The sequence below is a fragment of the Nematostella vectensis genome, chromosome 15 (assembly GCF_932526225.1).
Source record: "Nematostella vectensis chromosome 15, jaNemVect1.1, whole genome shotgun sequence".
Taxonomy (NCBI): Eukaryota; Metazoa; Cnidaria; class Anthozoa; order Actiniaria; family Edwardsiidae; genus Nematostella; species Nematostella vectensis.
Genome location: NC_064048.1, coordinates 11,059,411 through 11,083,390, shown reverse-complemented (window position 1 = coordinate 11,083,390; position 23,980 = coordinate 11,059,411). Strand labels below are relative to the sequence as shown.

The following is a 23,980-nucleotide window of genomic DNA, read 5'->3' as shown; positions in this document are numbered from 1 at the left end:
CTCCCTATAGATAACTCTCTGTTATTGATCTGACTGCTTCTCTCTGTAGAGATCTCTCTGTTATTGATCTGACTGCTTCTCTCTGTAGAGATCTCTCTGTTATTGATCTGACTGCTTCTCTCTGTAGATATCTCACTGTTATTGATCTGACTGCTTCTCCCTATAGATATCTCTCTGTTATTGATCTCACTGCTTCCCCCTATAGATATCTCTCTGTTATTGACCTCACTGCTTCTCTCTGTAGAGATCTCTCTGTTATTGATCTGACTGCTTCACTCTGTAGAGATCTCTCTGTTATTGATCTCACTGCTTCTCTCTGTAGATATCTCTCTGTTATTGATCTCACATCTCCCTATAGATATCTCTCTGTTATTGATCTGACTGCTTCTCTCTGTAGAGATGTCTCTGTTATTGATCTCACTGCTTCTCCCTATAGATATCTCTCTGTTATTGATCTGACTGCTTCTCTCTGTAGAGATCTCTCTGTTATTGATCTGACTGCTTCTCTCTGTAGATATCTCTCTGTTATTGATCTGACTGCTTCTCTCTGTAGATATCTCTCTGTTATTGATCTCACTGCTTCTCTCTGTAGATATCTCTCTGTTATTGATCTCACTGCTTCTCTCTGTAGATATCTCTCTGTTATTGATCTCACTGCTTCTCTCTGTAGAGATCTCTTTGTTATTGATCTCACTGCTTCTCTCTGTAGAGATCTCTCTGTTATTGATCTCACTGCTTCTCTCTGTAGATATCGAGAAGATGGCCACTGCAAGGGTGAACTCCAGTTTGAGGTCTTACCACAGCCTACCCGACTGGAATGGGACATTCCAGCACCTGTGAGTATCCACCATTTAATGCTTCTATCTGTGCATGATTGTCATCCTCTTGACCGCTATACAATCATTGCTTTTTTTAACAGATTAATACAAATGTCCTTTCATATATTACAAAAGACACGTCAGGGATATATTTTTACAACTAGGTTTTGTAGTTAGGAAAGAAGATGTCATACAGTACCGCTCTCTAACATGTGGACATATGTTCGCGAGATTGTTTGCGAAATTCGCGAACACCGTTCGCGAACAGACCGGGACAAACCGTTTAACAAACGGGAACTCGTAACGTGTAACCGAAGACCTACTGATACTCACTTAAAATACATACAGGAGTTCTGCAAGCGATTCAAATAAATTGTTCGTTTAAAAGTCAGCTGAGAGCTATGGTTATCGTTAAAATTAGAAGCAACAAATTCAGTTATAGTCTGATATGCCTCGAGTTCAAAAATTTGTAGACGATCAAGACAAGACACTTTCAAGTTTGAGAAATAAAGACGATAAAGATGGCGGGTGAAAGCCAAAGCATGCGAAGGATTCGATCGTGGATTTACGAGGGCAGACGCAGGCACAAAAGTTAGTTTATTCTCAAAAGCTTGCCCCTAAGAGGGAAGGAACGTCGATCGCTTGATATTCTTCGAAGATTGTCGAATGTGTGGCAACTGCTAGCGGATACATTTTAACAGCGGGAAGCCATTTATTTAACAAATACTTGTATTACACACGGGAGAATTAATTTGGGGAAGGAATGCCGATCGCTTGATATTCTTCGATGATTTTTGAATGTGTGAAAACTGCTAGCGAATAATTTTGAACCGCGGGAAGCCATTTATTTGACAAAGCAAAGACTTGTACTAAACACGGGAGAATAAGTTTGAGGAGGGAATGCCGATCGCTTGATATTCTTCGAAGATTGTCGATTGTGTGAAAACTGCTAGCGAATGCTTTTAAACACTGGGAAGCCATTTTTTTGACAAGGAACTTGTATTAGACACGGGAGAATTAGTTTGGGAAAGGGATGCCGATCGCTTGATATTCTTCGAAGATTTTCGAATGTGTGAAAATTGCTAGCAAAGACTTGAACAGCGGGGAGCCATTATTTGACAAAGACATGAACTAAACACGGGAGAATTAGTTTGAGAAAGAAATGCCGATCGCTTGATATTATTCGAGGATTTTGGAATGTGTGTTAACTGCTAGCGGGAAGACAGCGGGGAGCTGGGAAATATAATATTTCGATCTCTTATTCACCGTAGTTTTTATTTGAGCGATGGAATGCATATCGCTTTTTTATTCAAGTTAACGACTTTGGGGATTTTAAAACAGACACTTATGCATGATCATTGACTTATAACTTTTTTGGGGGTTCTTAAAAGAACCGTCTTGGGGTGTTTCTTGTGGTGGTTCATATTGTTATATTAAAATAATTTTGATACAAATGTCTCTGCCGCGATATTTTCACTCAACGTCACACATTCTGGGTTTATATCCCCTATCTAAGTGAACAGGGTGCTTTGCGAATTGCGTTCCGTCGTTTATTATTATTTAAAAAAAGTTTAAATGGCGAAAATGTAAGACTCCAAAACCAAACTCACTCGAACATGGAGTGATATGTGATGTCTGTCGTTAGATGTTATTTATTTTGCTTTGGCTGGTAAACTAGCGCGAGCGGAACTTTATGACGAGTCATAAGCAGTCTGTAGAGCATGTTGTCGCTGACTCATGTATTCGAACACAAACGACTACTACTAACAGTTTTCACACATTCGAAAATCTTCGAAGAATATCAAGCGATCGGCATTCCTTCGTCAAACTAATTCTCCCGTGTCTAATACAAGTTTTTGTCAAATAAATGGCTTCCCAGTGTTCAAAAGTATTCGCTGGCAGTTAACGCACATTCCAAAATCTTCGAATAATATCAAGCGAGCGGCATTCCTTCCTCAAACTAATTCTCCTGTGTTTATTGCATGTCTTTGTCAAACGATGGCTTCCCGTTGTTATTAAGTCTACGCTAGCAGTTTTCACACATTTCGAAAATCTTCGAAGAATATCAAGCGATCGGCATTCCCTCCTCAAACTAATTCTCCCGTGTTTAGTACAAGTCTTTGCTTTGTCAAATAAATGGCTTCCCGCTTTTCAAAGTATTCGCTAGCAGTTAACACACATTCGACAATCTTCGAAGAATATCAAGCGATCGGCATTCCCTCCTCAAACTAATTCTCCCGTGTTTAGTACAAGTCTTTGCTTTGTCAAATAAATGGCTTCCCGCTGTTTAAAAGTATTCGCTAGCAGTTAACACACATTCGAAAATCTTCAAGGAATATCAAGTGATCGGCATTCATTCCCCAAACTAATTCTCTGTCTATTACAAGTCTTTGTCAAATAAATGGCTTCTCGCTTTTCTAGCTGTTATTAAGCCCCACGTTACCGTTCGTCAAACCGTTTATTTTGCATCTGTTCGCGAACAGCGTGTCTATATGTTCGCGAAAGTTTCGCGAACAGTGTCCCTATGTTCGTGAGCGGTACTGTATATTGTTTACACTAAAATTACATTATATAAAATAAGAACGGAATATTATACTTCTTATATTTTGTACAGATTGGTGAAGGCGTCTTTTTACGTATTACAAAAGTTCTACTTATACATAGCTGTACATTGTTGGTTTGCGGGAGACGCACATGAGGGATTTGTAAGCAATTAAAATAAATTTCAAATACTATACCCAACGATGCGCTTACTACTTTTATAGCAAACTATAACCACGCTAACCCCTCAAAACTTTGCATCAGAGTCGATGTCGCTGTTCTTACAGATTAAAGGTCCTCTAGTACATTAAACTATCATTAAAATCCGCATAACATCTCATACTAACGCTTCGTATTGCTAACAGCGCCCTGACTACCACTATATAATCATTTTAATTACATTGACATCAACTATGCTTGCAACCTAACTGCCACTAACCTTATAATCTCATTTTTAATATTCATACTATTGGCTACTACCCCACAATACCTATACATATGATGTATTTGGTGTGGAGGGGAACCCATTAAGTTGGGATTCCTATATCAACAGCAGTGAAGTTGCCACAAGAACTTGCTAGCCGAAATCTACTGAGATGGTTATGCCACAATACAAATGTGCATGATTGTCATTCTCTTTACAAAATATACTTGAAGCCCACTGAGCAACTGGTCATTTCCTTATAATAATATTTGAAAAAAAGTAATGGGGGGGGGGGTACATGCCTAAAGTGCCCCACCGCGCCATGGCCCTGTCTCCTAAGCAACCAGGGTGTCCATTACGTGTAAGACAAGAGTGGAATGTACCTCATTTCTTATAGGCTATTCTATTAGAGTCACCACCATCTTGTCTTTTATATCCAGTGTGTGGAGATCATTGAAACCTGTCAATCAAAAGCAGAAGAATTAATCAATGACCTGGACTTACACATTTTTGTCAACAACAAGTTTGGTAAGCTCTCTGGTTTCTGTGGGTCATGGGTAGCGTTGATTGCAGGGGCGTAGCTAGGGCGTGTTCCCAAGTATGTACAATGGCCACTCTTTAAGATAAAACTCCTCTCTTAAAAACATGAAAAATGTCAAGGATTGTTGGCTGAATTGTGCTCTGCACTACTGGGGCTTCCAGAACATTTGTTTTTTTCTAATCGACTATGATTCAGACAGTATACCTGAGCCCTCGAGTCCTTCACCCAAAAACTATACTAAATTTCTAAGTACATGTGCATATTGGCCTATCAGAAGCCAAACCCCTGGATAGCCAAGACTTTGAAATGTATAGGGAATAAGATACTGTATAGATATCTTAGATTACTTTTACAAGTTGTATCGGAGTATCTGCAATGACATCATGATTTACCCTTATCATTGCAGGTAAAGGAATTATGAAAAAATGCAAGACCAGGTACAGTCATTATCTCTTATCTATCTAAAGAGCCCTTGACAGCCACACTTATGTTAATCTTTCAAAACGGATTATTTTGAGAAGTTTTCTAAATAACGTTATTTACAATTTTGCATAGAAATAATCGCAATAGCTTTCCATTTTATTGGTGAATGTCAATCCGTCCTACAAACAGCTGGAAAAGCATTATCTTGAAAAAAGAGTTTTGAATATTCTAAACAAAAACAAAACAGCTTATTCACGAATAGCAGAGGATTTGGTTGGTTCTTCAAATGCTGCATTTTCAATGCTCTTTACTCTTCATCTCTTCCAGTCCTGATGCCTTCATTCAAATGGCTCTACAACTGGCATACTACAAGGTAACTCTTTAAAGTTGATCTTTTTTTTTTCTAATATTTGGTATCTATTTAAAACTCAGCTATTTGTGGGATGTGTACATCAATATTTGAAAAGGAAAAAAGGAAATGCTTTGAATTATAAAAAAAGTAAACTAAACAATGGAGAACTTATAAAGAAAATATTAATATGTGAATGAAAATAAACAAGTTCACTAGAATTTCCATGTTTACATCACATGCAAAACTAAAAGAAAACTCAAGAAAACCATAGAATTGTATTAAAAGTACCCAAAGGCCCTTCGTATTTGCAGTACACAAAGACTTAAGTAACCTGTCTTTCATTTTTGTCGTGACCAGGACCAAGGCCGTGTGGATCTTACTTACGAATCGTCCATGACCAGGCTCTTCAGGTATGGCATATTTCTGGCGCGTTCCCAGGAGTGGCCGAGGGTGGTGGTGGGGGGGGGGGGGGGGGGGGAGGGGGGTGCAGTCATAGGTATTATACTATCAATTTATTATTTACATAGGGGAGGGGTCCAAGAAAGCACAATTACCAACCCGCAAAATGCTTCACGCTTTATTTTATACATCTACTACCACCAACATATTTTCTTCTTCATGTTGTTTTTAGGGAAGGGCGTACTGAGACTGTACGGCCCTGCACTAACGAGTCGACGCGGTTCGTCTATGGCATGGTCAATCCAGAGCTATCAGTGAGTATTATGCACTCTGTTATCTCGCCCAATACACAGAGAGCTTGCCCATTACACAGAGAGTTCGCCCATTACACAGAGAGTTCGCTCATTACACAGAGAGTTCGCCCATTACAAAGAGAGCTTGCCCATTACACAGAGAGTTCGCCCATTACACAGAGAGCTCGCTCATTACACAGAGAGTTCGCCCATTACAAAGAGAGGTCGCCCATTACACATAGAGTTCGCCCATTACACAGAGAGTTCGCCCATTACACAGAGTTCGCCCATTACACAGAGAGTTCGCCCATTACACAGAGAGTTCGCCCATTACACAGAGAGTTCGCCCATTACACAGAGAGTTTGCCCATTACACAGAGAGTTTGCCCATTACACAGAGAGCTCGCCCATTACACAGAGAGTTCGCCCATTACACAGAGAGTTCGCCCATTATACATAGAGTTCGCCCATTACACAGAGAGTTCGCTCATTACACAGAGAGTTTGCCTATTACACAGAGAGTTCGCCTATTACACAGAGAGTTCGCCCATTACACAGAGAGTTCGCCCATTACACAGAGAGTTCGCCCATTACACAGAGAGTTCGCCCATTACACAGAGAGTTCGCCCATTACACAGAGAGTTCGCCCATTACACAGAGAGTTCGCCCATTACACAGAGAGTTCGCCCATTACACAGAGAGTTCGCCCATTACACAGAGAGTTCGCCCATTACACAGAGAGTTCGCCCATTACACAGAGAGTTCGCCCATTACACAGAGAGTTCGCCCTATTACAAGCTATTTCTGTGAAGGAGCGTTCGTCCGCAATGCGCTGCATCAACTGAAAATAAAGTCGGTAAATAAGTTTCTTTGTGTTGTTACAGAAAAAACAGCGGAGAGAGCTTTTCCAGAAGGCGGTACAACGCCATGTTGATGGGTTTAGACAGTGCATGGCAGGACAAGGTGAGCAACTGGAAACTTCCCTCATCTACAGTGGAACCTGGATTTTACGATGTGCCTCGGGAGAAAGAAAATGTATCGTAAAATCGAGGTATCGTTAGAAAGAGGTCCTCGATTTTATGATATAGAGGAAAATCTATTAAAAATATCGTTGTAGCGAGGTAACTTTGTAGCGAGGTAACGTTGAAGCGAGGTAACTTTGTAGCGAGGTAACGTTGTAGCGAGGTAACTTTGTAGCGAGGTAACGTTGTAGCGAGATAACGTTGTAGCGAGGTAACTTTGTAGCGAGGTAACGCAGCGAGGTAACGTTGTAGCGAGGTAACTTTGTAGCGAGGTAACGCAGCGAGGTAACGTTGTAGCGAGGTAACGTTGTAGCGAGGTAACTTTGTAGCGAGGTAACGCAGCGAGGTAACGCAGCGAGGTAACGTTGTAGCGAGGTAACGTTGTAGCGAGGTAACTTTGTAGCGAGGTGACTTTGTAGCGAGGTGACTTTGTAGCGAGGTGACTTTGTAGCAAGGTAATGTTGTAGCGAGGTAACGTTGTAGCGAGGTAACTTTGTAGCGAGGTAACGTTGTAGCGAGGTAACGTTGTAGCAGGTAGCTTTGTAGCGAGGTAGCTTTGTAGCGAGGTAACTTTGTAGCGAGGTAACTTTGTAGCGAGGTAACGTTGTAGCGAGGTAACGTTGTAGCGAGGTATCGTTGTAGCGAGGTAACATTGTAGCGAGGTAACGTTGTAGCGAGGTAACGTTGAAGCGAGGTAACTTTGTAGCGAGGTAACGTTGTAGCGAGGTAACTTTGTAGCGAGGTAACGTTGTAGCGAGGTAACGTTGTAGCGAGGTAACGTTGTAGCGAGGTAACTTTGTAGCGAGGTAACGTTGTAGCGAGGTAACGTTGTAGCGAGGTAACGTTGTAGCGAGGTAACGTTGTAGCGAGGTAACTTTGTAGCGAGGTAACGCAGCGAGGTAACGCAGCGAGGTAACGTTGTAGCGAGGTAACGTTGTAGCGAGGTGACTTTGTAGCGAGGTGACTTTGTAGCGAGGTGACTTTGTAGCAAGGTAATGTTGTAGCGAGGTAACTTTGTAGCGAGGTAACTTTGTAGCGAGGTAACTTTGTAGCGAGGTAACGTTGTAGCGAGGTGACGTTGTAGCGAGGTAACGTTGTAGCGAGGTAATGTTGTATCCTTGTGCTTGTATTAAGATCCTTGTGCTTGTATTAAGATCGTTGTGCTTGTTTTAGGATCCTTGTGCTTGTATTAGGATCCTTGTGCTTGTATTAAGATCCTTGTGCTTGTATTAGGATTCTTGTGCTTGTATTAAGATCCTTGTGCTTGTATTAAGATCCTTGTGCTTGTATTAGGATCCTTGTGCTTGTATTAGGATCCTTGTGCTTGTATTAAGATCCTTGTGCTTGTATTAAGATCCTTGTGCTTGTATTAAGATCCTTGTGCTTGTTTTTCCCCAGGGATTGACCGTCACCTCTTCTGCTTGTATGTCGTCACTCGTTATCTAGAGGTGGATTCTCCCTTTTTAAAAGAGGTAATATATTTTTATACTTGTCAATCACGATTCTGCATACAGCCAACCGCACGACGTTTGAAATATTGAGACTTATGTCATCATCATTCATATTACTGCCCCTTTGTTAGTGCAGTGTTACATGTTGTTTATCATGAAATCTTGTTTGTCAGGCTCTCAGCTCTCCTTGGAGACTATCCACAAGTCAGGTAATGACACAAACCACCGTAAACACTATAACCCCTACTCCCTAAACCCCATGCTAACCCTCATCCCCGCCCTATACCTTGACCTCAACCATAACCCCACCTAACCCCTTATACCATCCTTGACCTCAACCATAACCCCACCTAACCCCTTATACCATCCTTGACCCAACCTGACCCTACCTAACCCCTTATACCATCCTTGACCCCACCTAACCCTACCTAACCCCTTATACCATCCTTGACCCCACCTAACCCCACCTAACCCCTTATCCCATCCTTGACCCCACCTAACCCCTTATACCATCCTTGACCCCACCTAACCCCTTATACCATCCTTGACCCCACCTAACCCCACCTAACCCCTTATCCCATCCTTGACCCCACCTAACCCCTTATACCATCCTTGACCCCACCTAACCCCTTATACCATCCTTGACCCCACCTAACCCCTTATACCATCCTTGACCCCACCTAACCCCTTATACCATCCTTGACCCCACCTAACCCCATCTAACCCCTTATACCATCCTTGACCCCACCTAACCCCACCTAACCCCTTATACCATCCTTGACCCCACCTAACCCCACCTAACCCCTTATACCATCCTTGACCCCACCTAACCCCTTATACCATCCTTGACCCCACCTAACCCCACCTAACCCCTTATACCATCCTTGACCCCACCTAACCCCACCTAACCTCTTATACCATCCTTGACTCCACCTAACCCCTTATACCATCCTTGACCCCACTTAACCCCTTATACCATCCTTGACCCCACCTAACCCCTTATACCATCCTTGACCCCACATAACCCCTTATACCATCCTTGACCCCACCTAACCCCTTATACCATCCTTGACCCCACCTAACCCCACCTAACCCCTTATACCATCCTTGACCCCACCTAACCCCTTATACCATCCTTGACCCCACCTAACCCCTTATACCATCATTGACCCCACCTAACCCTTATACCATCCTTGACCCCACCTAACCCCACCTAACCCCTTATTCCATCATTGACCCCACCTAACCCTTATACCATCCTTGACCCCACCTAACCGCTTATACCATCCTTGACCCCACCTAACCCCTTATACCATCCTTGACCCCACCTAACCTCTTATACCATCCTTGACCCCACCTAACCCCTTATACCATCCTTGACCCCACCTAACCCCTTATACTATCCTTGACCCCACCTAACCCCTTATACCATCCTTGACCCCACCTAACCCCTTATACCATCCTTGACCCCACCTAACCCCTTATACCATCCTTGACCCCACCTAACCCCACCTAACCCCATATCCCATCCTTGACCCCACCTAACCCCTTATACCATCCTTGACCCAACTAACCCCTCATACCACCCTTACCCCTTGACCCAACACTTCCGAAATCCCATCCTATTCTTTCAACCCCTAGCCAACCCCCTCATACCATCCTTACCCCTTAACCCCACCCAGACCCCTTAACCCCACCCAGACCCCTTAACCCCACCCATACCCCTTAACCCCACCCATACCCCTTAACCCCACCCATACCCCTTAACTCCACCCATACCCCTTAACCCCACCCTGACCCCTTAACCCCACCCAGACCCCTTAACCCCACCCATACCCCTTAACCCCACCCAGACCCCTTAACCCAACCCAGACCCCTTAACCCCACCCAGACCCGTTAACCCCACCCAGACCCCTTTACCCCACCAACACCCCTTTACCCCACCCAGACCCCTTTACCCCACCCAGACCCCTTAACCCCACCCAGTTGTGTAATATTGCCAACAGCCACACCCGCCACAATTGCAAATAAATCTGCTTTGATACCTAGTCCTTTATGGGAGATTGTAGCTCTGACTTAAAAGTCTATAAGCGGTTTCTCCTTTCTATAAGAGACTATAGGTTCATTAAAGATTCTAGCCGTATGAGGCTGAGATCTGTGATAAGTTGCCAGTTTTTTATAAGAATCTTTAAAAGATTCTGTTTAGCCGGGTGGAACCTCATGACAAAATGTTTAGATTCGTTTATCAGATGCCATGTTTGCCTCAAAACGCATTTTGCCTGTCCGTGAATTCAACACTCGCCGTTATGTATGTTGTGAAATCGCGTAACCGTATCTAGAATAAGTTGCGAATTTCGGCTTAGAAGGTGGCAAGTGAGGAATTTGTTCTTAACGGACGTAGGCCATCTCCCTAGACACAAACCCTTCTTATAACTAAGAGGGTGGCAAGAGGAGAGAATGCGTGTACTAAAAAGTTTCAGTAAGCTATGGACATCAAGGATATTTAAATCAATGAATCTTTCGCCCTTTTATAGACTTCTGATGAAGTAAATAAAGTGCGTAGTGTCTTTGAGATTACACTTTTGCTTAAGCGTTATATGCCGCAGAAATGGATCTACGGAGGACGATATACGCTAGACGTGGTTTATGAGGTGACAAAAACCTTAGGTGACATATTATATGTCTTTGTGGTGGAATTTGTCGTTCTTTAATGTTTCACGTCTATAGGAGCGTTGCTCGACCTGACATAAGCGCTTTCTTTGTGCATGTTAAGTTTCTTAGAGTTATTTAGGACATATCTGCAGTACAGCTCACTCCTGTTTTAATAGATTTCTTAAAATCAAACAGGAAGATTTGAGGCTGCCGAGAATCGCCACTGTAACTCGTAGAATTCAAAGTGCACTTTGGCTAAAACTGGCTTTTTCTGAGAGAGGGCTCGCTCATCTCGTCTAAGGTGCCTTCCGATGTCATCGTTTGATGAAAAATCGGCGGGCGGTTATAGCGTTTACAAGACCGGTTTCGGACTCTTAATGAAGAGACCTTCGTCAGTTGTTTTTCGCTAGGTTGCTAATGAGGACTTCATAAAGTATGCTCGATTAGCGGATTGAGACATGATGTCACGGGCCCGTTTATATATCAGAGGTCGGACGAATCTTTAATTGAAGTGACTAGTCGGTGATTGGCTATCTAGCGTTTTACACCATTTCGATCCGCGTCATTTTAAGCTAGGCTATGTTTCGAAAACAAAAGGCCTATTGTCGGTGACACGGTCGCGTGGTAGCGCTATTGTTAAACCATAGGAAGCAAAAATAGACAGATATTTGTATCAGGAAGATTTTTGCATTCCCTCGACTTGTCTGCAAATTTATATTGGTATGTGGACTGGTACAAAAAAGTCCGGCTACCTAGATCAATTGTGGGTGAATCCTCGAAAGGCTTTCGCGTTACGGGGGCCGTGGAGTTTAAGACCGTAGTCTTTACCCCACCCAGAACCCTTAACCCCACCCAGACCCCTTAACCCCACCCAGACCCCTTAACCCCACCCATACCCCTTAACCCCACCCAGACCCCTTAACCCCACCCAGACCCCTTAACCCCACCCATACCCCTTAACCCCACCCAGACTCTTTAACCCAACCCAGACCCCTTAACCCCACCCAGACCCCTTAACCCAACCCAGACCCCTTAACCCCACCCAGACCCCTTAACCCCACCCAGACTCTTTAACCCAACCCAGACCCCTTAACCCAACCCAGACCCCTTAACCCCACCCAGACCCGTTAACCCCACCCAGACCCCTTTACCCCACCAACACCCCTTTACCCCACCCAGACCCCTTTACCCCACCCAGACCCCTTAACCCCACCCAGACCCCTTAACCCCACCCAGACCCCTTAACCCCACACAGACCCCTTAACCCCACCCATACCCCTTAACCCCACCCATACCCCTTAACCCCACCCATACCCCTTAACCCCACCCATACCCCTTAACCGCACCCAGACCCCTTTACCCCACCCAGACCCGTTAACCCCACCCAGACCCCTTTACCCCACCAACACCCCTTTACCCCACCCAGACCCCTTTACCCCACCCAGACCCCTTAACCCCACCCAGACCCCTTAACCCCACCCAGACCCCTTAACCCCACACAGACCCCTTAACCCCACCCAGCCCCTTAACCCCACCCATACCCCTTAACCCCACCCATACCCCTTAACCCCACCCATACCCCTTAACCCCACCCATACCCCTTAACCCCACCCATACCCCTTAACCCCACCCATACCCCTTAACCGCACCCAGACCCCTTAACCCCACCCAGACCCCTTAACCCCACCCAGACCCTTTAACCCCACCCAGACCCTTTAACCCCACCCATACCCCTTAACCCCACCCATACCCCTTAACCCCACCCATACCCCTTAACCGCACCCAGACTCTTTAACCCCACCCAGACCCCTGAACCCCACCCAGACCCCTTAACCCCACCCAGACCCTTTAACCCCACCCAGACCCCTTAACCCCACCCAGACCCCTTAACCCAACCCAGACCCCTTAACCCCACCCAGACCTGTTAACCCCACCCAGACCCCTTTACCCCACCAACACCCCTTTACCCCACCCAGACCCCTTTACCCCACCCAGACCCCTTAACCCCACCCAGACCCCTTAACCCCACCCAGACCCCTTAACCCCACCCAGACTCTTTAACCCAACCCAGACCCCTTAACCCCACCCATACCCCTTAACCCCACCCAGACCCCTTAACCCCACCCAGACCCCATAACCCCACCCAGACCCCTTTACCCCACCCAGACCCCTTAACCCCACCCAGACCCCATAACCCCACCCAGACCCTTTAACCCCACCCAGACCCCTTAACCCCACCCAGACCCCTGAACCCCACCCAGACCCCTTAACCCCACCCAGACCCCTTAACCCCACCCAGACCCCTTTACCCCACCCAGACCCTTTAACCCCACCCAGACCCCTTTACCCCACCCAGACCCCTTAACCCCACCCAGACCCTTTAACCCCACCCAGACCCCTTAACCCCCTTATCCTCCAACCCGGATCTAAGCCCTCATGCCATCCTTACCCCTTAACCCCACCCAGACCCTTTAACCCCACCTAGACCCCTTAACCCCACCCAGACCCCTTAACCCCACCCAGACCCCTTAACCCCACCCAGACTCTTTAACCCAACCCAGACCCCTTAACCCCACCCAGACCCCATAACCCCACCCAGACCCTTTAACCCCACCCAGACCCCATAACCCCACCCAGACCCCTTTACCCCACCCAGACCCCTTAACCCCACCCAGACCCCATAACCCCACCCAGACCCTTTAACCCCACCCAGACCCCTTAACCCCACCCAGACCCCTGAACCCCACCCAGACCCCTTAACCCCACCCAGACCCCTTAACCCCACCCAGACCCCTTTACCCCACCCAGACCCTTTAACCCCACCCAGACCCCTTTACCCCACCCAGACCCCTTAACCTCACCCAGACCCTTTATCCCCACCCAGACCCCTTAACCCCCTTATCCTCCAACCCGGATCTAAGCCCTCATGCCATCCTTACCCCTTAACCCCACCCAGACCCTTTAACCCCACCTAGACCCCTTAACCCCACCCAGACCCCTTAACCCCCTTATCCTCCAACCCGGATCTAAGCCCTCGTGCCACTCGTACACCTTGACCACACAACCCTACCCTAAACCCCTAATTCCCCTTGATTGCCGTTTTCCAGACGTCCATTCAGCAGACCAAGAAGTTGGACTTGACCAAAAATCCAGAGCTGATTACTGCTGGTGGAGGCTTCGGACCGGTGCGTGACATACAAGTGTGACATACAAGCCCTCTAGCGTGACTGGGGAAGCATTACTAACCTCACTAGGGTGGCGTGACTAACTTGACCACATGAGTTAATGTTACCAGATTAACGTTACTGACGTTACTAGGATAGCGTGACTAGCGTTACTAGGGCCACGTGACTTCGTATCGACATCTTTGCATTATTGCAGCAACGTGTCAATGTCGTGTATTCGTGAAAAGACAACCCCATTGACCGTAGTAGGCTAACGGATTACTGTGACGTCATAATATTTAGTGTTCCATGATGTCATGAACTATTGTGTTATGTCATGATATATATTGTGTTGCGAGACGTCATGATCTATTGTGTTGCGTGACGTCATGATCTAGTGTGTTGCGTGGTGTCATGTTATATTGTGTTGCGTCACGTCATGTTCTATTGTGTTGCGTAACGTCATGATCTGTTGTGTTGCGTGACGTAATGAACTATTGTGTTGCGTGACGCCATTATATATTGTGTTGTTTGATGTCTATCTTGTTTCATGACGTCATGATCTATTGTGCTGCTTGATGTCTATCTTATTTCGTGATGTCATGATATATTGTGTTGCATTACCTCATTATCTATTGTGTCTTGTGACACTATATTCTGATCTATTGTACTACGTGATTTAATGCATGCTAATGTGTAAAGTCATAACCATTGTTACAGGTCGCTGATGATGGCTATGGTGTCTCGTATATCATCGCGGGCGAGGATCAGCTTTTCTTCCACATTACGTGCAAGCACGCAGCGCCCAACACGGTAAGCCAAGCACTCCTGTCCTTAACAACACGGTAAGCCAAGCACTCTCCTGGCCTTAACAACACGGTAAGCCAGGCACTCTCCTGTCCTTAACAACACGGTAAGCCAAGCACTCTCCTGGCCTTAACAACACGGTAAGCCAGGCACTCTCCTGGCCTTAACAACACGGTAAGCCAAGCACTCTCCTGGCCTACACAACACGGTAAGCCAAGCACTCTCCTGGCCTTAACAACACGGTAAGCCAAGCACTCTCCTGACCCACACAACACGATAAGCCAAGCACTCTCCTGGCCCACACAACTCAGTAAGCCAAGCACTCTTCTGACCCACACAACTCAGTAAGCCAATCACTCTCCTGGCCTTAAAAACAGGTAAGCCAAGCTCTCTCCTGGCCTTAACAACACGATAAGCCAAGCTCTCTCCTGGCCTTAACAACACGATAAGCCAAGCACTTTACTGGCCTTAACAACACGGTAAGCCAAGCACTCTCTTGACCCACACAACTCAGTAAGCCAAGCACTCTCCTGGCCTTAACAACAGGTAAGCCAAGCACTCCCCTGGCCTTAACAACACGGTAAGCCAAGCACTCTCCTGGCCTACACAACACGGTAAGCCAAGCACTCTCTTGACCCACACAACACGGTAAGCCAAGCTCTCTCCTTGCCTTAACAACAGGTAAGCCAAGCACTCTTCTGGCCTACACAACACGGTAAGCCAAGCACTCTCCTGACCTACACAACACGGTAAGCCAAGCACTCTCCTGGCCCACACAACTCAGTAAGCCAAGCACTCTTCTGACTCACACAACTCAGTAAGCCAATCACTCTCCTGGCCTTAAAAACAGGTAAGCCAAGCTCTCTCCTGGCCTTAACAACACGATAAGCCAAGCTCTCTCCTGGCCTTAACAACACGATAAGCCAAGCACTTTACTGGCCTTAACAACACGGTAAGCCAAGCACTCTCTTGACCCACACAACTCAGTAAGCCAAGCACTCCCCTGGCCTTAACAACACGGTAAGCCAAGCACTCTCCTGGCCTACACAACACGGTAAGCCAAGCACTCTCTTGACCCACACAACACGGTAAGCCAAGCTCTCTCCTTGCCTTAACAACAGGTAAGCCAAGCACTCTTCTGGCCTACACAACACGGTAAGCCAAGCACTCTCCTGACCTACACAACACGGTAAGCCAAGCACTCTCTTGACCCACACAACTCAGTAAGCCAAGCACTCTCCTGGCCCACACAACTCAGTAAGCCAAGCACTCTTCTGACCCACACAACACGGTAAGCCAAGCTCTCTCTTGACCCACACAACTCAGTAAGCCAAGCACTCTTCTGACCTACACAACACGGTAAGCCAAGCACTCTCTTGACCCACACAACACGGTAAGCCAAGCTCTCTCCTGGCCTTAACAACACGGTAAGCCAAGCACTCTCTTGACCCACACAACACGGTAAGCCAAGCACTCTCTTGACCCACACAACACGGTAAGCCAAGCACTCTCTTGACCCACACAACACGGTAAGCCAAGCACTCTCCTGACCTACACAACACGGTAAGCCAAGCACTCTCCTGGCCTTAACAACACGGTAAGCCAGGCACTCTCCTGGCCTTAACAACACGGTAAGCCAAGCACTCTCCTGACCTACACAACACGGTAAGCCAAGCACTCTCCTGACCCACACAACACGATAAGCCAGGCACTCTCCTGACCCACACAACACGGTAAGCCAGGCACTCTCCTGACCCACACAACACGGTAAGCCAAGCACTCTTCTGACCCACACAACACGATAAGCCAAGCACTCTTCTGACCCACACAACACGATAAGCCAGGCACTCTCCTGACCCACACAACACGGTAAGCCAAGCACTCTTCTGACCCACACAACACGATAAGCCAAGCACTCTTCTGACCCACACAACACGGTAAGCCAGGCACTCTCCTGGCCTTAACAACACGGTAAGCCAAGCACTCTTCTGACCCACACAACACGGTAAGCCAAGCACTCTCTTGGCCCACACAACTCAGTAAGCCAAGCACTCTCTTGACCCACACAACTCAGTAAGCCAAGCATTCTCCTGGCCTTAACAACACGGTAAGCCAATCACTCTCCTGGCCTTAACAACAGGTAAGCCAAGCACTCTTCTGGCCTTAACAACACGGTAAGCCAAGCACTCTCCTGGCCTTAACAACACGGTAAGCCAAGCTCTCTCCTGGCCTTAACAACACGGTAAGCCAAGCACTCTCCTGTCCTTAACAACACGGTAAGCCAAGCACTCTTCTGACCCACACAACTCAGTAAGCCAAGTTCTCTCTTGACCCACACAACTCAGTAAGCCAAGCACTCTCCTGGCCTTAACAACAGGTAAGCCAAGCACTCTCCTGACCTACACAACACGATAAGCCAGGCACTCTCCTGACCCACACAACACGGTAAGCCAAGCACTCTTCTGACCCACACAACACGATAAGCCAAGCACTCTTCTGACCCACACAACACGGTAAGCCAGGCACTCTCCTGGCCTTAACAACAGGTAAGCCAAGCACTCTTCTGACCCACACAACACGATAAGCCAGGCACTCTCCTGACCCACACAACACGGTAAGCCAAGCACTCTTCTGACCCACACAACACGATAAGCCAAGCACTCTTCTGACCCACACAACACGGTAAGCCAGGCACTCTCCTGGCCTTAACAACACGGTAAGCCAAGCACTCTTCTGACCCACACAACACGGTAAGCCAAGCACTCTCTTGGCCCACACAACTCAGTAAGCCAAGCACTCTCTTGACCCACACAACTCAGTAAGCCAAGCATTCTCCTGGCCTTAACAACACGGTAAGCCAATCACTCTCCTGGCCTTAACAACAGGTAAGCCAAGCACTCTCCTGGCCTTAACAACAGGTAAGCCAAGCACTCTCCTGGCCTTAACAACAGGTAAGCCAAGCTCTCTCCTGGCCTTAACAACACGGTAAGCCAAGCACTCTCCTGTCCTTAACAACACGGTAAGCCAAGCACTCTTCTGACCCACACAACTCAGTAAGCCAAGTTCTCTCTTGACCCACACAACTCAGTAAGCCAAGCTCTCTCCTGACCTACACAACACGGTAAGCCAAGCACTCTCCTGACCTACACAACACGGTAAGCCAAGCACTCTCCTGACCTTAACAACACGGTAAGCCAAGCACTCTCCTGGCCTTAACAACACGGTAAGCCAAGCACTCTCCTGGCCTTAACAACACGGTAAGCCAAGCACTCTCCTGGCCTTAACAACAGGTAAGCCAAGCACTCTCCTGGCCTTAACAACAGGTAAGCCAAGCACTCTCCTGGCCTTAACAACAGGTAAGCCAAGCACTCTCCTGGCCTACACAACACGGTAAGCCAAGCACTCTTCTGACCCACACAACACGATAAGCCAAGCACTCTTCTGACCCACACAACACGGTAAGCCAGGCACTCTCCTGGCCTTAACAACACGGTAAGCCAAGCACTCTCCTGACCTTAACAACACGGTAAGCCAAGCACTCTCCTGGCCTTAACAACACGGTAAGCCAAGCACTCTCCTGGCCTTAACAACACGGTAAGCCAAGCACTCTCCTGGCCTTAACAACAGGTAAGCCAAGCACTCTCCTGGCCTTAACAACAGGTAAGCCAAGCACTCTCCTGGCCTTAACAACAGGTAAGCCAAGCACTCTCCTGGCCTACACAACACGGTAAGCCAAGCACTCTCCTGGCCCACACAACACGGTAAGCCAAGCACTCTCCTGGCCTTAACAACACGGTAAGCCAAGCACTCTTCTGACCCACACAACACGGTAAGCCAAGCACTCTCTTGGCCCACACAACTCAGTAAGCCAAGCACTCTCTTGACCCACACAACTCAGTAAGCCAAGCATTCTCCTGGCCTTAACAACACGGTAAGCCAAGCACTCTTCTGACCCACACAACACGATAAGCCAAGCACTCTTCTGACCCACACAACACGGTAAGCCAGGCACTCTCCTGGCCTTAACAACACGGTAAGCCAAGCACTCTTCTGACCCACACAACACGGTAAGCCAAGCACTCTCTTGGCCCACACAACTCAGTAAGCCAAGCACTCTCTTGACCCACACAACTCAGTAAGCCAAGCATTCTCCTGGCCTTAACAACACGGTAAGCCAATCACTCTCCTGGCCTTAACAACAGGTAAGCCAAGCACTCTTCTGGCCTTAACAACACGGTAAGCCAAGCACTCTCCTGGCCTTAACAACACGGTAAGCCAAGCTCTCTCCTGGCCTTAACAACACGGTAAGCCAAGCACTCTCCTGTCCTTAACAACACGGTAAGCCAAGCACTCTTCTGACCCACACAACACGATAAGCCAAGCACTCTTCTGACCCACACAACACGGTAAGCCAGGCACTCTCCTGGCCTTAACAACACGGTAAGCCAAGCACTCTTCTGACCCACACAACACGGTAAGCCAAGCACTCTCTTGGCCCACACAACTCAGTAAGCCAAGCACTCTCTTGACCCACACAACTCAGTAAGCCAAGCATTCTCCTGGCCTTAACAACACGGTAAGCCAATCACTCTCCTGGCCTTAACAACAGGTAAGCCAAGCACTCTCCTGGCCTTAACAACAGGTAAGCCAAGCACTCTCCTGGCCTTAACAACAGGTAAGCCAAGCTCTCTCCTGGCCTTAACAACACGGTAAGCCAAGCACTCTCCTGTCCTTAACAACACGGTAAGCCAAGCACTCTTCTGACCCACACAACTCAGTAAGCCAAGTTCTCTCTTGACCCACACAACTCAGTAAGCCAAGCTCTCTCCTGACCTACACAACACGGTAAGCCAAGCACTCTCCTGACCTACACAACACGGTAAGCCAAGCACTCTCCTGACCTTAACAACACGGTAAGCCAAGCACTCTCCTGGCCTTAACAACACGGTAAGCCAAGCACTCTCCTGGCCTTAACAACACGGTAAGCCAAGCACTCTCCTGGCCTTAACAACAGGTAAGCCAAGCACTCTCCTGGCCTTAACAACAGGTAAGCCAAGCACTCTCCTGGCCTTAACAACAGGTAAGCCAAGCACTCTCCTGGCCTACACAACACGGTAAGCCAAGCACTCTCCTGGCCCACACAACACGGTAAGCCAAGCACTCTCCTGGCCTTAACAACAGGTAAGCCAAGCACTCTTCTGACCCACACAACACGGTAAGCCAAGCACTCTTCTGGCCTTAACAACAGGTAAGCCAAGCACTCTCCTGACCTACACAACACGGTAAGCCAAGCACTCTTCTGACCCACACAACTCAGTAAGCCAAGTTCTCTCTTGACCCACACAACTCAGTAAGCCAAGCACTCTCCTGGCCTACACAACACGGTAAGCCAAGCACTCTCTTGACCCACACAACACGGTAAGCCAAGCTCTCTCCTTGCCTTAACAACAGGTAAGCCAAGCACTCTTCTGGCCTACACAACACGGTAAGCCAAGCACTCTCCTGACCTACACAACACGGTAAGCCAAGCACTCTCCTGGCCCACACAACTCAGTAAGCCAAGCACTCTTCTGACTCACACAACTCAGTAAGCCAATCACTCTCCTGGCCTTAAAAACAGGTAAGCCAAGCTCTCTCCTGGCCTTAACAACACGATAAGCCAAGCTCTCTCCTGGCCTTAACAACACGATAAGCCAAGCACTTTACTGGCCTTAACAACACGGTAAGCCAAGCACTCTCTTGACCCACACAACTCAGTAAGCCAAGCACTCTCCTGGCCTTAACAACAGGTAAGCCAAGCACTCCCCTGGCCTTAACAACACGGTAAGCCAAGCACTCTCCTGGCCTACACAACACGGTAAGCCAAGCACTCTCTTGACCCACACAACACGGTAAGCCAAGCTCTCTCCTTGCCTTAACAACAGGTAAGCCAAGCACTCTTCTGGCCTACACAACACGGTAAGCCAAGCACTCTCCTGACCTACACAACACGGTAAGCCAAGCACTCTCTTGACCCACACAACTCAGTAAGCCAAGCACTCTCCTGGCCCACACAACTCAGTAAGCCAAGCACTCTTCTGACCCACACAACACGGTAAGCCAAGCTCTCTCTTGACCCACACAACTCAGTAAGCCAAGCACTCTTCTGACCTACACAACACGGTAAGCCAAGCACTCTCTTGACCCACACAACACGGTAAGCCAAGCTCTCTCCTGGCCTTAACAACACGGTAAGCCAAGCACTCTCTTGACCCACACAACACGGTAAGCCAAGCACTCTCTTGACCCACACAACACGGTAAGCCAAGCACTCTCTTGACCCACACAACACGGTAAGCCAAGCACTCTCCTGACCTACACAACACGGTAAGCCAAGCACTCTCCTGGCCTTAACAACACGGTAAGCCAGGCACTCTCCTGGCCTTAACAACACGGTAAGCCAAGCACTCTCCTGACCTACACAACACGGTAAGCCAAGCACTCTCCTGACCCACACAACACGATAAGCCAGGCACTCTCCTGACCCACACAACACGGTAAGCCAGGCACTCTCCTGACCCACACAACACGGTAAGCCAAGCACTCTTCTGACCCACACAACACGATAAGCCAAGCACTCTTCTGACCCACACAACACGATAAGCCAGGCACTCTTCTGACCCACACAACACGGTAAGCCAAGCACTCTTCTGACCCACACAACACGATAAGCCAAGCACTCTTCTGACCCACACAACACGGTAAGCCAGGCACTCTCCTGGCCTTAACAACACGGTAAGCCAAGCACTCTTCTGACCCACACAACACGGTAAGCCAAGCACTCTCTTGGCCCACACAACTCAGTAAGCCAAGCACTCTCTTGACCCACACAACTCAGTAAGCCAAGCATTCTCCTGGCCTTAACAACACGGTAAGCCAATCACTCTCCTGGCCTTAACAACAGGTAAGCCAAGCACTCTTCTGGCCTTAACAACACGGTAAGCCAAGCACTCTCCTGGCCTTAACAACACGGTAAGCCAAGCTCTCTCCTGGCCTTAACAACACGGTAAGCCAAGCACTCTCCTGTCCTTAACAACACGGTAAGCCAAGCACTCTTCTGACCCACACAACTCAGTAAGCCAAGTTCTCTCTTGACCCACACAACTCAGTAAGCCAAGCACTCTCCTGGCCTTAACAACAGGTAAGCCAAGCACTCTCCTGACCTACACAACACGATAAGCCAGGCACTCTCCTGACCCACACAACACGGTAAGCCAAGCACTCTTCTGACCCACACAACACGATAAGCCAAGCACTCTTCTGACCCACACAACACGGTAAGCCAGGCACTCTCCTGGCCTTAACAACAGGTAAGCCAAGCACTCTTCTGACCCACACAACACGATAAGCCAGGCACTCTCCTGACCCACACAACACGGTAAGCCAAGCACTCTTCTGACCCACACAACACGATAAGCCAAGCACTCTTCTGACCCACACAACACGGTAAGCCAGGCACTCTCCTGGCCTTAACAACACGGTAAGCCAAGCACTCTTCTGACCCACACAACACGGTAAGCCAAGCACTCTCTTGGCCCACACAACTCAGTAAGCCAAGCACTCTCTTGACCCACACAACTCAGTAAGCCAAGCATTCTCCTGGCCTTAACAACACGGTAAGCCAATCACTCTCCTGGCCTTAACAACAGGTAAGCCAAGCACTCTCCTGGCCTTAACAACAGGTAAGCCAAGCACTCTCCTGGCCTTAACAACAGGTAAGCCAAGCTCTCTCCTGGCCTTAAGAACACGGTAAGCCAAGCACTCTCCTGTCCTTAACAACACGGTAAGCCAAGCACTCTTCTGACCCACACAACTCAGTAAGCCAAGTTCTCTCTTGACCCACACAACTCAGTAAGCCAAGCTCTCTCCTGACCTACACAACACGGTAAGCCAAGCACTCTCCTGACCTACACAACACGGTAAGCCAAGCACTCTCCTGACCTTAACAACACGGTAAGCCAAGCACTCTCCTGGCCTTAACAACACGGTAAGCCAAGCACTCTCCTGGCCTTAACAACACGGTAAGCCAAGCACTCTCCTGGCCTTAACAACAGGTAAGCCAAGCACTCTCCTGGCCTTAACAACAGGTAAGCCAAGCACTCTCCTGGCCTTAACAACAGGTAAGCCAAGCACTCTCCTGGCCTACACAACACGGTAAGCCAAGCACTCTCCTGGCCCACACAACACGGTAAGCCAAGCACTCTCCTGGCCTTAACAACAGGTAAGCCAAGCACTCTTCTGACCCACACAACACGGTAAGCCAAGCACTCTTCTGGCCTTAACAACAGGTAAGCCAAGCACTCTCCTGACCTACACAACACGGTAAGCCAAGCACTCTTCTGACCCACACAACTCAGTAAGCCAAGTTCTCTCTTGACCCACACAACTCAGTAAGCCAAGCACTCTCCTGGCCTACACAACACGGTAAGCCAAGCACTCTCCTGACCTACACAACACGGTAAGCCAAGCACTCTCCTGACCTACACAACACGGTAAGCCAAGCACTCTCCTGACCTTAACAACACGGTAAGCCAAGCACTCTCCTGGCCTTAACAACACGGTAAGCCAAGCACTCTCCTGGCCTTAACAACACGGTAAGCCAAGCACTCTCCTGGCCTTAACAACAGGTAAGCCAAGCACTCTCCTGGCCTTAGCAACACGGTAAGCCAAGCACTCTACTGGCATTTCACCTGTTTATGCTTGCTTACACTAGCAGCTTTTTCCGCAAGCTCGTATTACCTTGTGACGCGCGCTACCGTGGCCACCTTGTATTAGGGACCTTAAGCAAGGACGACGCCGACGGTAGGACAACGAGACCAAAAGAGATACGTTTGACAGTCAATTGCAATAAAATTAGCAAAACAATATAGTCAGATACAGATAAAAACAAACTAAGGACGTCATTTCTACAGTTACAAGCGTACTTTAGGAGGAGTTTACAGGAGTTTACGTATTTAGTAGAAGAGTTTACAGTGCAAACATCCACGTTCTTAATTGACCGTGAAATTGGGACTTTTCACGTCGTGGTGATGTGGAAAACTGCTACAATTTATC

The 23,980-nt window shown here is 47.8% G+C and overlaps 1 protein-coding gene across 2 annotated transcripts in view; it reads left to right on the top strand.

The window, feature by feature from the left end:
• The window catches only part of LOC5499198 (carnitine O-palmitoyltransferase 1, liver isoform), a 37,951-nt gene that overhangs the window by 11,861 nt on the left and 2,110 nt on the right, over positions 1-23,980 (top strand). For both annotated transcript variants that reach the window (XM_048722526.1, XM_048722525.1), the window contains exons 17-27: positions 749-836; positions 4,224-4,311; positions 4,731-4,761; positions 5,075-5,120; positions 5,457-5,509; positions 5,731-5,812; positions 6,676-6,754; positions 8,212-8,285; positions 8,438-8,473; positions 14,024-14,101; positions 14,801-14,893. In XM_048722526.1, coding sequence (XP_048578483.1) covers positions 749-836; positions 4,224-4,311; positions 4,731-4,761; positions 5,075-5,120; positions 5,457-5,509; positions 5,731-5,812; positions 6,676-6,754; positions 8,212-8,285; positions 8,438-8,473; positions 14,024-14,101; positions 14,801-14,893 — 748 coding nt within the window. The remainder of the gene's footprint in view (positions 1-748; positions 837-4,223; positions 4,312-4,730; positions 4,762-5,074; positions 5,121-5,456; positions 5,510-5,730; positions 5,813-6,675; positions 6,755-8,211; positions 8,286-8,437; positions 8,474-14,023; positions 14,102-14,800; positions 14,894-23,980) is intronic.